General features: G+C 37.3%; 1 protein-coding gene across 3 annotated transcripts in view; it reads left to right on the top strand.

Annotated features, from left to right (window-relative positions):
• Positions 1-16,339, top strand: part of Sms (spermine synthase) — a 101,039-nt gene that overhangs the window by 19,437 nt on the left and 65,263 nt on the right. For 2 of the 3 annotated variants that reach the window (XM_067790837.1, XM_067790834.1), the window contains exon 2: positions 8,987-9,098. The exons of the other annotated variant lie outside the window; for it this stretch is intronic. In XM_067790837.1, coding sequence (XP_067646938.1) covers positions 8,987-9,098 — 112 coding nt within the window. The remainder of the gene's footprint in view (positions 1-8,986; positions 9,099-16,339) is intronic. 3 annotated transcript variants of the gene reach the window in all.

Below are 16,339 nucleotides of genomic sequence, written 5' to 3'. Positions count from 1 at the left end.
AGGCCCTGCACAGCGTTAGCTTAGTTCACAAAGGCCCTAACCAACAAATTTAAATTTTTGCAGCGGAAGCAAAAAACAATTTTGTTCACATTCACCACATGCAGAAATTGCTTTTAAAAAGGAGCGTAACCCCATGGCTATTGGTTCCAACACTTTTAAAATTTTTCCTGGAGGGTATTTCAATATATCTGCGAAAAACACATGGCAAAGTTGTCATATGCGTGGGTTTCACCGCAAAACCAGAGGCGCTTTCAGGAAACACAAATCTTGAACAGTCGTTGAGTGCATCGTTCAATTATATGGTTGGCTCATCTCATCAGCTGATTTTATTTATTTCATTGCATGGTCGATGGGATTGTCAAAAGGAGATGGCAAACTCAAAATGAAACTAACACATTGGCAACATTTTCTTACACATACAAAAACTGCTAAGTTTTATGTTTCCATTCAATACCATTCGCACCAACACCAATACACAGATTTTGACAATTTGAACAGACATATTTTGTTTTTGTACAGATGAGCCAACCATATAGTTGAACCATGGTTGAGTGATAACTTTCCTAACGCACCGTTGAGTAGAAACTATCCACTCAACGGTTGGAATTTTAAGTCAAATTACTGAGAAAAAATATTTTCGCTACGTTTGCTCAACGTGTTTATTCGTCTGTCTGGCAGTTCTTTGACATTTTAAATGTTTGGTTATGAATAAAAAAATTCCTTTTAATATTATGGTGAAGTGTAAAAAATAATTTAACATGCCAACCTAATAAAAACGAAAATATTTTTTTTTTCATGCAACTTGTATGTGCATTATTAGCCGTGTTTTTTTTACACGCGTATACGTTTCGTTTGCGCGTAAAAAAACGCTTATCCTCGCTTCCTCTTATTTGCAATCTTCTACTAACGTTCGAATCACTAAACTGTTGAATAAATAACTCCAGTATTCAATAATGCAAAATGGCCTTTATTAGACTACTTTCAAAATAACACTACTATTGCTTGCCAGATAGCGTCTTAAATCCAACTGATTGTCGCGCCTTTACTGTTGCTGCCTTTTATACTCTATGATTTCCTCGTTGCATCTTCTAGGCGCTTCCAGAATTTACTTAGTTACTGCTATAAAATTATAACTACAGATGCACGTGTATAGCTTCTCATATGCGCATGTATTTGTGAGCGATACTTCCACAATTATAATTGCATACTTTTGGGAGCATCTCAGATAAGATATATGCATGTGTTTGTGCTTCTCTTCTCCGCCGCGTGTACGTACATATGTGTGGACATAATGATTGATATATTGATGTGCATACAAGTCACTGCTTAGCATCGCCTTAGAGATGATAGTACCCCTTAGTGTTGCTAATATTCGTAACACTGCCCTCCACCTAAGTCTGATCGTCCCGATCAGACAAATCTCTCGATCTAACCGCTGCTAGCCTCTCCAAATGAACCATCCTTCTATTTCGTGGTTTCCCAATTGTTTGTATGCGGTAGATGACATCACTGATCCTCTTCACAACTCTGTTGGGAATCCAACTGCACCGATATTTGGATGGAACACCTTTCCGCCAGTGAGGGTTATATAGCAGTACCAAATCTCCCTCCAAGAAACCTTCCGAATTAAAGTTCTTGTCATGCCAGTGTTTCATCTTACTACTCATTACCCTGAGCCGTTCCCTCACACTCTGTTCTTTGGCCAATGAAGAACTACTTCGCAGAGCTTGATCTTGACGGATTGACTTTGTATCATCAGGACGTCTTGACGTTTCACAACAGTAGTGTGCGCTGGCTTCAAACCACCCTTGTATTCTTTCTAGAAAATTCGTTCCTTCGTTTTTGTGCGTCCATTTGTTTTTGTCAATGCCAGTGTTTCTCTCGCAGGTACTTCTGATTTCGCTTTATTTGGCCCATTCGATCCATCAACCTTTGCCTTTGACTTTCGTGGTCTTTGTCGAGTCTTCTCCACCAATACCCGATTACTACTGAACCCTTTCGCCAAACTGAAGTTAAGTGGTATATCCTGGTTCTTATAACGCATAATCCTTCTCTGCATGTCGATCCTGATGTCATGGTCAACTAAGAAGTCCACTCCCAATATGACTTCATCAATAATCTCCGCTACAACGAATTTGTGTAGAACCATGACCTCCCCTATTAAGACTTCACATACCACTTCTCCGTGGACTTGGTTACACTCGCCAGTAATCGTACGCAATCTTGCTCCAGGTAATGGCTTTACTCTCCTGTTGACCAAATCAGATCGGATCAAGGAATGAGATGCACCCGTATCTACAGTCAGTAAACGTTCCTTTCCATCCACATGTCCTCCGACAGTAAGATTGTTTGACCTTCTTCCAATTTGTGAGATAGAGATTATGCGGCATTCAATTGAGGGAGCCAGCTGTCGCCCCTTGCGGCTGACTCGCTTTAGTTTAACCATTGATTGGTCTGGGAGATCTGCTCATCTCCTTCAGCTCTGCGTTTACGACCACCCACATTGTTGGAACTGTTAGGGTTGGTATTGCAATAACGCGCAATGTGCCCTGGCTTTCCACACTTAAAGCATTTGACTGCATCAGTATTCTTCTGCTGCGTACCCTTCAATGCTACCAAAATTGTGTCTACCCACTCTGGTCTTTCTACTTCCACACGATGAGCCTTATATGCTGGTTTACTCAATAGGGAGGCAGTTTCCTGAGTCAATGCATGTGATACCGTTTCAGCAAATGTCAGCTTTGGGTTTGCGTATGTAGCTCGCTTCGTTTCCACGTCCCGTATGCCATTTATAAAACTCTGTATTTTTACCCTCTCGGTGTATTCCACGGGTGCGTCCGCATTTGCGAGATGAGCCAATCTTTCAATATCCGAGGCCAACTCCTGCAAAGTCTCATTCGCTCTTTGGTGACGGTTTTGCAACTCAATTTGGTATATCTGTTTTCTATGCTCCCTTCGATAACGTCTCTCGACAGCGGCCATCAATGCTTCCTAGTGGTTCCGCTCTCCTCCAGGAATCGTCTGTAGGATTTCGGCTGCTGGCCCCTTCAATGCTACGAATATAGCTGCAACTTTATCTTCAGCATTCCAGTTGTTCACTGCTGCGGTCTTGTCAAACTGTATCTTAAAGACCTGGAAAGGAAATGAACCGTCAAAGGATGGTGTTTCTACCTTTGGATTACTCGTTGAAACAGTTGAGCGATTTAGTTGTAACTTTCAAAACTGCTATCTCGGCATAAATTTTGTCCTCGAGTTGTAAAATGTTTGCATCCTGCTCTTCCAGTTTCGCAAAGAGCTGCGATGATACCTGTTCCGAAATTTGTGTCGACATTCCAGATATACGTGCCTCTTGCGCTTCCAGTTGAGATGACACATATGTCTTCTGTTCTTCCAATTGGGATGAAATTTGCGACGCATCGTTATAAATAATATGATCACTGATCAAGACTATGAAATTGCAAGCCAACTAAACCTTTACTTCGTCGAGAGCATAAGAACAATTTGCAATAATATTGAATCAACTACACCAGATGAAACCCCAGAGGATAGTATTAGAAGTGTATTTAAATTTAAACAAATAAACGTGGAACAGCTCATGAGAACAAGTACGACTTTAAAAAATAAGTACGGAGGAAAGAAGCTGGCATCTGAAGGTGTATTTAAAGACAGTATGGAATACTTAGGATACGCATATACGTGTATTATCAATGAAAGCTTTAAAAAAGGTGTCTTTCCGACAAGCTGGAAAATCTCAACAGTTGTACCAGTTGAAAAAGTCAAAGGGACGGAAAAACCGGAGGAAATACGGCCCATTAATACGTTGCCCAGCGATGAAAAAATTATAGAGAAAATCGTGAAGGACCAGCTTCTAGGGTACCGGAACAATGAGAAAATTATAATACATGAGCAATCGGGCTTCAGGTCTAAACACTCTTGTGAAACTGCCCTAAACTTGGTAATAACGGAATGGAAAGAAGCCATGTCAAAAAAACAAATAACAGTTTCGGTCTTCATAGACCTAAAAAGAGCTTTCGAAACAATTTACAGGGTTATCCTGTTGAAAAAGCTAAAAGGAATAGGAGTACGAAATACGGCTCTTGATTGGTTTAAAAGCTACCTTACTGGAAGAAAACAAAAAACAGTAATCAGAAATGCACAGTTGCCCGAAATAGACGTTGAAATAAGTCTACCGCAGGGATCTCTACTTGCAGCAATTTTGTTCATTATTTACATAAACGATATTAAAAACTGTCTTAGCCATTGCAACATACGACTTTTCGCTGATGATGCATTATTGACAATAAGCTGTCCAACGGAGATAGAAGCTGTGTCCAAAATGCATGCGGATTTGGATGCTATATATAAGTGGTTGTGCCAAAATAAGTTAAAACTATATTTTGAAAAAAAAAATGGATGATCATGAGGAGAAAAATAACAGAAGGCAATATTACCCTAAAAATGGCAAATAGTACTATACAAAGGGTTGATGAAATGAAATACCTAGGAGTAATAATTGATGAGAAACTCAAGTTCGATGGGCATCTGAAATATATAGAGGCAAAAATATCAAAAAAAAATTGGATTTATGTTCCGAACGTGCAAGCACGTGAGCAAATATTACAAAACAATGGTCTATAGGTCTATTGTAGAGCCGCACTTCATATATTGCCCTACAATTTTATTTACGTTAGCGGACTCGAGCATTACAAAACTACAGGTGAAGCAAAATAAAGCTATGCGGTTCATCCTCAAAAAACGATATGACACTCCAATACACGAAATGCTTAATAGCCTACATTGGCTGAGTGTAAAACAACTCACTGTTTACTACACTTTACAATTTATACATAATATCAAACTAGGTAACCTGCCGACATATTTTAACGACCGCGTGTTATATAATAATGAAGTCCATGCTTATCAAACGAGAAATAGAAACAATTTTCATTTGCCAGCTGTAAGATCGGAATTCGACAAAAAAAATATATATTACGATGGAATAAGAGAATACAACGAGCTACCAAATGATATAAAACAATGTCGAAATAGCAATCAATTTAAGAAATTATTGTTCAATTACTGCAAAACAATGCCTTTTAGATAATTTAATGATGTAAACACAAAAATCAATTGCAATAACATAAAGAGATCTCATAGATGTAATTTTAGAAATTTAAGAAATTAAGTCTACAAGACTGTAAATAAATAAATAAATAAATAAAATTTCTGAAGTGCGTGCCTCCTGTGACTCCAGCTGAGATGCCATTATCGATGTTTGTGCAGATATTGTACTCGTCACTGTCTGCGGTGTTTCGTTTTTCTTCCATTTTTGTTGTTGTTTTGTCGCTATCATAATGAAAGACATACTCCTCAGCATTGATTCCTTCAAATACCATAGCTACACTTAGTCGTCTTTGTAACTGGGATTTATTGCCAAAAGTAGCCAATCCACGGACTTCCAACTCCTCCTTCAGTTGCTGGATCGTCAATTCACTCAACTTTGCCATGTCCAAGATTTATTCGAAGTCTTCGGAATTTATTCAACAATTCCTCTTCTGACACCAATTGTAACGAATTTACTGCAATTCCTCTTATTTGCAATCTTGTACTAACGTTCGAATCACTAAATTGTTGAATAAATAACTCCACTATTCAATAATGCAAAATGGCCTTTATTAGGCTACTTTCAAAATAACACTCGCCAGATAGCGTCTTAAATCCAACTGATTGTCGCGCCTCTACTGTTGCTGCCTTTTATACTCTATGATTTTCTCGTTGCATCTTCTGGCGCTTCCAGAATTTACTTAGTTACTGCTATAAAATTATAACTACAGATGCACGTGTATAGCTTCTCATATGCGCGTGTATTTGTGAGCGACACTTCCACAATTATAATTACATACTTTTGGGAGCATCTCAGATAAGATATCTGCATGAGTTTGTGCTTCTCTTCTCCGCTGCGTGTACGTACTAGAGGTTTACGCCGATCACGTAATCGGCGGCGGCGGCCCAGGCTCTATTATATACGGCGTGTGCGGCGCGCCGGCGTACGCCGGTGTTCTTACTTTAAAAAGCTTGATTTTTCGATTTAAAAAAATAGTATTTATGAAAGGGTTTGCTTGTATGTATTTAAGGAAATCAACGTGTTGGCCATTTCGGAAAGATCCGAGGTTTTTGCCTCAAGATCTCGCAGACTGTTTCAAACATTTTCAGGAGTAGCTTGTTGCGGAGGGATTGTCCCTCGTTCACTTGCTCCAGAGAGGCTTCGAACCTAGCCCCGGTCTTTGGAATTGGTACTGCTGCGTCTGCTGAAAAGAAATAGAGATACATAAAATAGCCACACTTTTTTCTGCATATCCCGTGCAAAGCGTAGTTTCACCTAGGGTTAACTCCTAATAATCGTCGCGAACACAAATTCTTTAAATCATTTGTGACTCCTTGGCGGCCACGCACAAAGTTGACTTACGGTTGCTATTAATGGTCTATTAATACTCATGAAACTCGTGGCACAGGGCGCCTCCAGTTTTTTCGGCTGTTTTTAAGAGCTACAATTCCCGATGTGCGAACAGTAGCAATGCCGACCACCAGTCGCTACCAGGACTTCTGACCCTCACACCATATGCCAGCACAGAAGCTATAGGACTGCGACTTCGAACTCATACCTTCGTCGACGTCATTTTCCTAGAAGCTCTAGGTGTAGCTGCGAAGACTTTCCAACGGATGCTTTTGCCGAGCTACACCAGAGAAACAAATTGAAACGTGGGGAGTTCGGCCAAGGATGCCGTCATTGCGTAATGGGTGAAAATCGTATAATCCTCGGCGCATCTACATAATTAAAATTTTACAAGGACCCTGGATAAAATTTTTAAAATGTAGACCAGAGTTTGTAGACGTTTGTGTTCACATCATTGATTTCAATAGTCTTTGTTAAATCAAAACGATATTTTAGAATGAAAGTCGACCGATTTTAAGTTGAATGATGTTTACTGCTGTTTTCCGACCTAATGATATAAGAGCTCATTATGGATGGCCGCGTAGCTGCAGTTTTCAGACTAGCTCGACTGTCCACTTCGTTAGGGTAGTAGCACCCACGGTCATTTTTTCCACTGTCTTGGGAAAGCTTTTGCTTCACCACTTTGAGTGTTCTTGCGAAGGACAAAGCCTCACCTGGTAAATATATGTGCCTACGTATTCACATTTGTAAAAGGAGCCGTACGTGTAGGTGATATTTAAACTTGGTTGATAGGCTAAAATCAATGTAATTAACTCCAAGGAAATAGTTTTGAATAGGGCCGCCAACTTTATGTCAAACCGGGAGACTTGGATGTTGAAGGATGAAGTGTTAAAATTAAAATTAACATTTCAGACGCTATTGTATAGTTTCGCAAATAAACAACAGATGTTTGAATGTAAGCCCAAGTGATTTTTCAAACCCTTCTCATACGTACATATATTCTCAAATTAAGTATGAGGTAAAAAACATTTCAAAGGAGTGTTTATGCCTCTAGAACCTACTAAAGGATTTTGCATCACTGATTTCGCTTATTCTTTCAGCCATTCGCAATATAAAATTAAAAAAAAAATCAGCACTTTTTTTGCTTTTTTTAACAACTTGAAAACAGTTTGAAACGCCTTGGGTAATTTTTTTTTTTTTTTGGAAAAAATATGCAAAGTGATTATATAAATTTATTATATAACGTTTCTTTTAGTGTTTTGTTTTAATAACTTGGTGAATTGGGTGATGCAAAGTCCGTGTTATGCTGACATCGAAAACGCCTGTTTTTTTAAATAACTTTTGAACAGTTAGAGTTAAATTTCGCAATTAGTTTCTTATAACTGACAGTGATGCGCATCCGTTGATACCACTGTCGACCATATCCGACCAATTTTCGACTTGAACAATAAATGGCCTAAACAGTCCTAAACGAGTAGAAAATATAGTACCGCGCCAGACGCCGCCGCGCCGATACTTTTGACAATCGGCGGCGGCGTGCGAAAAACGACCCTAATCGGCGGCGGCGGCGGCGTTTATCGGCGGCGTATATCTCTATTACGTACATATGTGTAGACATAATGATTGATCTATTGATGTGCATACAAGTCACTGCTTAGCATCGCATTAGAGATGATAGTACCCCTTAGTGTTGCTAATATTCGTAACAATATTATATATTCCATATTGTTCAGATAAGAGCTTCATTGTCACAGTTATCTCATGTATGTAACAAGAACCGTGAAACTTTGTGTGACGATTACCAATCAACTATTTATTTGATATTTATCGAAAATGTCTCTTATGTATGTGCATTTGTTTTCGATCTATTACACATCATACGCAGCAACTTATTCGGTAATTACGAATGGGACAAGATTATTGCTAAGTTCAATTCATGAATGGTATGAGGACTTTGGCACAGCCGAAGGGAGTCCCTAATTTTTAGCCCATTTTCGTTCATGACAAACTGAAAAATAATGATTTTCGGGTATTTTAAATTCTTTTTTTAATTTTAACATCCTATTCCGTTAAAAAGCGACTGTGCACCGGTTTCCCTATGCCCGGCTGACGCTGTCTGGTAGTTTATTTGACAGAATCGTTCGGTGTTCTAACAAAATATACAGCCCATCAACGTTAACGCAACAGGTTATCTTGCACAAATGAGGAGTAGGGTTATTTGCAAATACGAAATTTACATATATGCTTGACTTAGAATAAAAAGGTAAATAAGAAAATAGTCGGCTTTATTTAGCTGAAAACCGGCCATTAGTGTTGTTGATCTGCGAAATTTTTATTGTAATAGCCATTAAACAGAGCACAAATAGAAAGTTTTCTTTCCATAGTTTGGCATACGCCCATGCTACATCTTCTTACATTTGCATTTCTACATATATGTATATTCGATAATTTATAGGCCTTTTTTCCTTAATTGCATAAGTATGTATCTCTGTATTTTTAACTCTTTGTATTATGTACAATTTACAATTACAGACAATGCGCACAATGGAATTAATTTTACGCCAAAAATTGCATTCCGATCGTTCAAAGTATTTACCTCCGATTAAACGTGGTGGATATATTGACATATATATGAATAGTTCAGGTCAGCCTCCGATTGATCATAACACATTTAAATCAAATCGATTTACATATACATTTATATAGCTATTTAAATTTGATTTGAAACATCAAGCGCAGATTTGATAAACGAATAAGTAATGGAATAATACGAATTTATCATTTAATAATTGAATTGTACATTTTGCGCGGACATAAAACCCCCGCTCGCTTCGAAATAAGTAATATTTTTATTTATGCGTTTTTTCTTTTGAACTACGCCTTGTTATCAAAGCTTTTGAGTTCAATTTTATTTTAATTAATATTAGGGTGAACGTTATTTACCAAGCTGATTTTTACGGGACCCCTTAATTTTTAGTTCAAGTTCAAGACTAAAACAAATTATCACACCAAAAAAGGAATTTGTTAACATTTTATACTGTGCCACAAAAGACAACCAATTTCCATATCGACCTGCCATTCGAAAGTAGCAATATTTAAATTAAAAAATAGTACATTTAAAAAGCAATTGGGCTATCTTCGCTTTGCAACGGCAACTAACTGTCATGGTTAGTTATTGTTGTTGCTAATCAACATAATATACAAAAATCCTGGGCCCGTATCGTGTTTCACCAAAGAGGATAAATATAATAAGAGCCGTCACTCGTTATTTTTTAGGCATTTACTCGATGCAAACTATGAGGTAGTCGCTACTTTTGTTTTATGAGGGACATTTTTGAATTGCCTTCCATTTGTCCCTGCGGTGTTGTCACTTTATGCAAACGTGTTTTTTGGAAAGAGAATTAAATAATTAATTAAATACAGTAGGGTAGGAAAAATAAACACAAATACCCCATGAAAATGTATAGAAGACATTTGTAAACATCTCGCCCAAAAAAAAAGTAGCGACTACCTCATAGTTTGCATCGAGTAAATGCCTAAAAAATAACGAGTGACGGCTCTTATTATATTTATCTTCTTTGGTTTCACGATCCGTGATCGAAATCCATTTTTTAAATCACAATAGCTCTGAAATCGTGAATCGGATGAATGAAATTTGTTGACTAGTGACCATATGTACTCATTAGAACCATAATTTATTATAATTTTTAGAAATAAATTGACAGATTAATTTTTATCATATCCACAAACATGGAAATAAAAGTTCTCCAGCGAAATATACATCTAGTTCCGGAAGTGATATCCAACATCATTATTTAATTATTCTTAAACCAGATAGTTCTCGAGTTGATATTCAACTTCATTCTCCAATCACTATCCAACCTTTGAGAAATTTTGTAAAATTAAAAGTTTTCGAGTTGATCTCCCGCGTCATTAATATTTTCCAATTATTATCCTAATTTTGAGAGATTTTGAGAAATTTACAGTTCTCAAATGAATATTCAACACATTTCTACAGTTGATATCCTACATGGCATATCGAGTTGAGGTGGAGTTGAAAAAAATCTCCAAGGTGGTACCACCAAAACCAACAGCTGTTTGTGAGAAATAAACACCTGGTTGATAGCAGTAATGAAGCGTAATTAATCAAAAATAAATTATATAGGCGGCCGCCGTGGTGTGATGGTAGCGTGCTCCGTCTACCACACCGAAGATCCTGGGTTCATGACCCGGGCAAAGCAACATCAAAATTCTAGAAACAAGGTTTTTCAATTAGTAGAAAATTTTTCTAAGCGGGTTCGCCCCTCGGAAGTGTTTCGCAAGCACTCCGATTGTATTTCTGCCATCAAAAGCTTACAGTGAAAACTCATCTGCCTTGCAGATGTTGTTCGGAGTCGGAATAAATCAAGTAGGTTCCCTCCCGCCATTTTGTAGGAAAAATTAAAAGGAGCACGACGGAAATTGGAAGAGAAGCTCGGCCTACAATCTCTTCGGAGGTAATCGCGCCTCACATTTATTTATTTTTTAAATTATATATATTTCATTTTAGTTCCGTGAAAACACTGTAATATGGAATCTTACATTTGAGTCCAGTTAGAGAACCACAAGTTGGGAATTCAAATTTTTCAGCTTAAGTAATAGATTTTTTTGCTTTATAAAAAAATTCCCCCTTTTGCTGATAACGCTATGATTCCCGATTTGAGCCACTGTTTCGAAACAACTCTTGAGATTTTAGAAGTATGCCTAGTTATCAACATGAGCTCTAATGGTACTCAAGCCCAAATGCTTGTTGGGTATCTTCGACGCCATTTCGAACGAACGCAAATCACCTATTTGGCCCAATTACACACTTTACATAAAAAAAAAAAAGCATATAATTTCGCATTACACAAAGTAACTAAACAATTCAAATCCGACTGGAGTACAGAACGTTCTTCAACCGACGCGTATGACTTAAAAAGTTTTGCGTCGTTGGCATAAATTAAAATTTTAGAATATTTTATAGTTGTGGAAATATCGTTTATAAAGAGTAAAAACAGAATCGGACCAAGATGGTTGCTCTGAGGCACATCGAGGGAACATCAATGAAATTTGAACAAATATTTTTAAAGATTACTCTTTGAGTTCTGCCGCAAAGATAGGAGGAGATCCAGCTAGTTAGGCCGGGTTGAAAGCCAAGCAATTCGAGTTTATAGACAAGTAATGAGTGGCATACTTTGTCGAATGCTTTGCTGAAATGAGTGTATATAACGTCGGTGTGATGATTGTTTCTAAGCCAATTAAAGACGCGAGTTGTAAATTCAAGCAAATTTGTTGTGTTTGATTTTCCTCTAAAAAGCCATGATGAGAACTGTCGATCGAAGTAGAAATCGAAAATGTAAGGTGATTAGTAACGATTGCTTCGAATAACTTAGGGATAGCGGAGAGCTTTGCTATTCCACGATAGTTTTCAATAGAGGACTTGCTTCCTTTTTTATGGAGTGGGATAAGAAAAGATTCCTTCCAAGCCGTCGGGAAAATACCACTTTTTAAAGAAAGGTTAAACAGATCAGGTCAGATGCCTTTAAATTAGGCTTGGATAGTGATAGCAGATGTAGGAAGTGCGGGTTGGAGGAGGAAACGATCGACCACGTTTTGTGCTCGTGCTCTGCGCTTGCCAGGCTAAGACTCCAGCTATTAGGAGTGATACACCTGCCAGATCTAGAAACAGCAAGTGGCTTAAGTTCTAGGAAGCTTCTAGTATTTGCCAAGAGGACGGAATTATTTTATAACATAGGTTCTGATAGGGTTTTTCAGTTTGGTCGTTAAAACAAACTTCTGGTAACACTACGGACTCATTCAGTCTATGTGAGGTCCTCATGGACGGGTCAGCTCAACCCAACCCAACCCAAGGGACTGGTAAATGTATTCCGCACATTTTTTAAGGAAACATGTTGGAATCAAATCAGGACAGTATTTGAGGGACTCGTTTAGAGTCTTTAGATGTAATAGAACATCTTCAGGAAACAAATGTGGAGCATATATCGAGTTACTAGAATGCAGCTCATATGGATAATTTGTTGATGATGAGTCAACCACAGCAGAGTAATTAGAGTGAAATAATTGAGCGAAGAAGTTTGCAATCTCTTGAATGTCGCTAGAAATCTTATTTCTAAACTTCATGGCAGAAGGAAACCCGTTAATTCTGTGTTTAGAATTTAGCTACCGACTACGTGTATATATGTGAAATACTCTCTTCGGGGTTTACATGTATGTGTGCCTGCTCGAGGGGTCGCCCCTCGGCAGTGTTTGGCAAGCACTCCGAGTGTATTTCTGCCATGAAAAGCTCTCAGTGAAAACTCATCTGCCTTGCAGATGCCGTTCGGAGTCTGCATAAAACAAGTAGGTCCCGTCCCGCCAATTTGTAGGAAAAATGTTTGTAAATTGTCGAGCTCGAGGCCATACAATATTAAATAACAAACAAAGAAAACTGTTTATTTGTATATGTTATATATTGTCGTTTTTTATTTATCGATATTTCGACTTCAATTAGAAGTCATCTTCAGGAATCGTTGGTGTACCAGATCGATATACAAATAAACAGTTTTCTTTGTTTGTTATTTAATATTGTATGGCCTCGAGCTCGACAATTTACAAACATTTTTACAAACTAAAGGCCAAAAAACCAACAAAAAAATTAATGTAGGAAAAATTAAAAAAAGAGCACGACGCAAATTGGAAGAGAAGCTCGGCCTACAATCTCTTCGGAGGTTATCGCGCCTTACATTTATTTTATTTATGTTCGCGAAAAGTCTAGACCCTTGGAGAAACATGGAAACGAGGCAACAGAGGATATAAAAGCAGCGCAAGCTGAGGAATAATCAGTCAGTTTGATTTCAACTATTAGTGAAGTACGCGAGTTTTGAAATTGTGAAGTACTACTACTACAGTAGAGTTGTAAAGGATATATTGCTATACTGAATATTTGAGTAATTTATTCGAGAGTGCAGCGATTCGAACAATAACAGAAGGTGCTAATTATATTCAATTACTTATTGACGTATATAATGATGCATACGATCACGGATGATACGATTAGGCCCCAGTTAGTCTATACTGAATGTGGTTTTTCAAGACCCTGCGTTGAAGGAGGTTTCAAGCTAAAGTTCAAACAACTTTTGACTGAGCGAATTTATGTAAAATTTATTAAAAACTGTTTTTGTTGATCATTCAATTCATTGTGCTAATTTAGTATTTTCCCTAAACATTTTTTTGTTAAAAGTTCCAAAACTCTGTTCAATTTTGTATGAATAACACGGGTCAACACAAAATTTGACTTTGATTTCAAAGCACTTAATTTCAATTCTTTGGGTCGTAATTTGACGAAAAAAAATTTATGGCATGAAAAAGTTTGCTTTCCTATTAGGAAACCGCTTGAACGAAATTTTTCAAAATCTATGGTTTTAATTTTTACTTGAAAATGAAACAATTCAAATAAATATTTTTATTAAGTTTTAATATCGAAATAACTAGCAAAAAAGTGGAAAATGACTTAAAAGTGAACACTTTTTCTTTTTTTTTATGTTCATAGGTAATATCCTTCAATAAATCCCAAATATAGTATCCCATCATGTTTTCATTATATGGGCCTTGACAACGTTGTTCGAAGAAGAGCCTAAAAGCTCTGCTTTACTTTTTGGTAAATTTAAATCCCTAATCAAATCATTAAAAACTTCAGTAGTGATGAAATGATGGTTTGGTTGTTCTGGTGTCGGTAAAAACTCCTTATCGGCATTGCTATTATAAGAACCAAGAGATGATCCACATCTCTGCGATAATTTTTTCGGTGGCTCTGCTACAGGTCGTGTCAGATTGTTTGCTACAGGAGCAGAAGAATATTCAAGATCAGGATATTCTATAGGTTTGCATTTTTACTCGGATTCACAATGCAAAAGTAGTAGTCTTTAACGTCTTTTTTTGGTTCTCGCCAGATTCTTGGTGTTGCAAATTTCATAGATCTTTTCCCACCTCAATACCAACCTAAAATATAGAAAGAGAAATCGATATGTCTACTTTATTCAAATTACTATTTAAATAAAATTTGCTTACCTTCCAAACATCTGTTACAATAACTACATGCAACATGTGGAGCTCATGTCTTGTATTGATTCCAAACAGGACAGCTAAAATATGCTTCACAGGCTTCACAGAGGATGAGAGATGTGTTTAGTTTATATTTTATATCTCGAACTTTAATAAATTGCCCACATATATAACAAAAAGCATCAGCTTCATATTTACACTTTCGGGACGACACACTGAAAGAAATGGTGCTAGTAAAATCAACAAATCGGCTCTGTTGTTCTTGACTTAACGGAGATTCGGTGAAATTGATCGAATTATGGTTAATTCGACCGAGTTCTTTGTCAAGCGAACAAATTAGTTTAGTCATTTCAACAGAAGAGAAATTGTCGCTCTTAAGTTAACAAAATTCTGTAAAATTGACAGATTCCTAATCAATCTGATTTTTTTGTTAACACAACTGATCTCACTCGTCATTTCAACAGCGTTCAACAGTCAATACATGAGCAAATTTTAAAGAGAATTTTAGTTTCATTGCGATCTCTACTTTGTACGTATGTATGCTGTGTACTATATGTATGCACATATTTACTTATGTATATGGCGGCCGACGTGGTGAGATGGTAGCGTGCTCCGCCTACCACACCGAAGACCCTGGGTTCACACCCCGGGCAAAGCAACATACAAATTTTAGAAATAAGGATTTTCAATTAGAAGAAAATTTTCCTAAGCGGGGTCGCCCCTCGGCACTGTTCGGCAAGCACTCCGAGTGTATTTCTGCAATGAAAAGATCTCATTGAAAACTCATCTGCCTTTGCAAATGCCGCAACATAGGTACTTTCGTACAAAGCTGTCGCAACAACTTTTTTTGTTCATTTGACTACTAAAACGGTAGATTACGAATCAGCGATTTGTGCGCAGTTGATTCAACATCTTGGTACGATGGATAAAAATTGACAGAAATTTCGGTTGAATTGACCCGTATTTCGGTTGATTTTACCAGTCTTTTTCTTTCAGTGCATTTTAGGCTATTTTAGGCTATTCGAGATTTGTACAAAACACCTGATCGTTGTTTAGTTATCACTCTAGCGCCATGAGTATTGTTACTATAACTATTACAAAAGCAAACTTTATACCGAAAAAAGGTATTTTCTTTTCGTTTTTGTTTATAATAAAACAGAAAATCGTGAAATAAACTATACGACAAAGAACAAAATTTTTTTTGTAGAGTCGTGAAATTTATCGCCTTTGTCACACAGTTAAAAATAAAAACAACGTAATTATTGTATTATACTTCGTTTTGAGTCTTAAACTAACTAAATCCGTAAAAAGCCAACTTGATGAATAGGGGACACTTTTAATGTAGATATTAAAAACTTTTATAGAACAGAATTTCTTATTCACTACATAACTAGCATGCACGCCTTAAAACTCCGTATTTTTCTTGTTCATATGAAATACTAGGTATACATAAACATTATTCGTATACACTGAGGGAAATCTTTGACAAGAGTAATACTACTAATAATTATATGCTATTCATATTCGAGCGGCCGCCGTGGTGTGATGGTAGCGTGCTCCGCCTATCACACCGAGGATACTAGGTTCATGCACCGGGAAAAGCAACATAAAAAATATATAAAAAAGTTTTTTCAATTAGAAAAAGTTTTTTTAAACGGGGTCGCCTCTCGGCAGTGATTTTACAAGCCCTGGAAAGTTCAGTGAAAACTCATCTGCCTTGCAGATGTCGTTCGGAGTCGGCGTGAAACATGTAGGCCCCGTCCCGGCAATTTGTAGGAAAAATTAAAAAGGACCCCGACACAA

The sequence above is a fragment of the Eurosta solidaginis genome, chromosome 5, assembly GCF_040869045.1.
Source record: "Eurosta solidaginis isolate ZX-2024a chromosome 5, ASM4086904v1, whole genome shotgun sequence".
In the NCBI taxonomy this organism is placed as follows: Eukaryota; Metazoa; Arthropoda; class Insecta; order Diptera; family Tephritidae; genus Eurosta; species Eurosta solidaginis.
The sequence above is the reverse complement of the archived record's forward strand: the minus strand, read 5'-3'. Positions and strand labels throughout refer to the sequence as shown.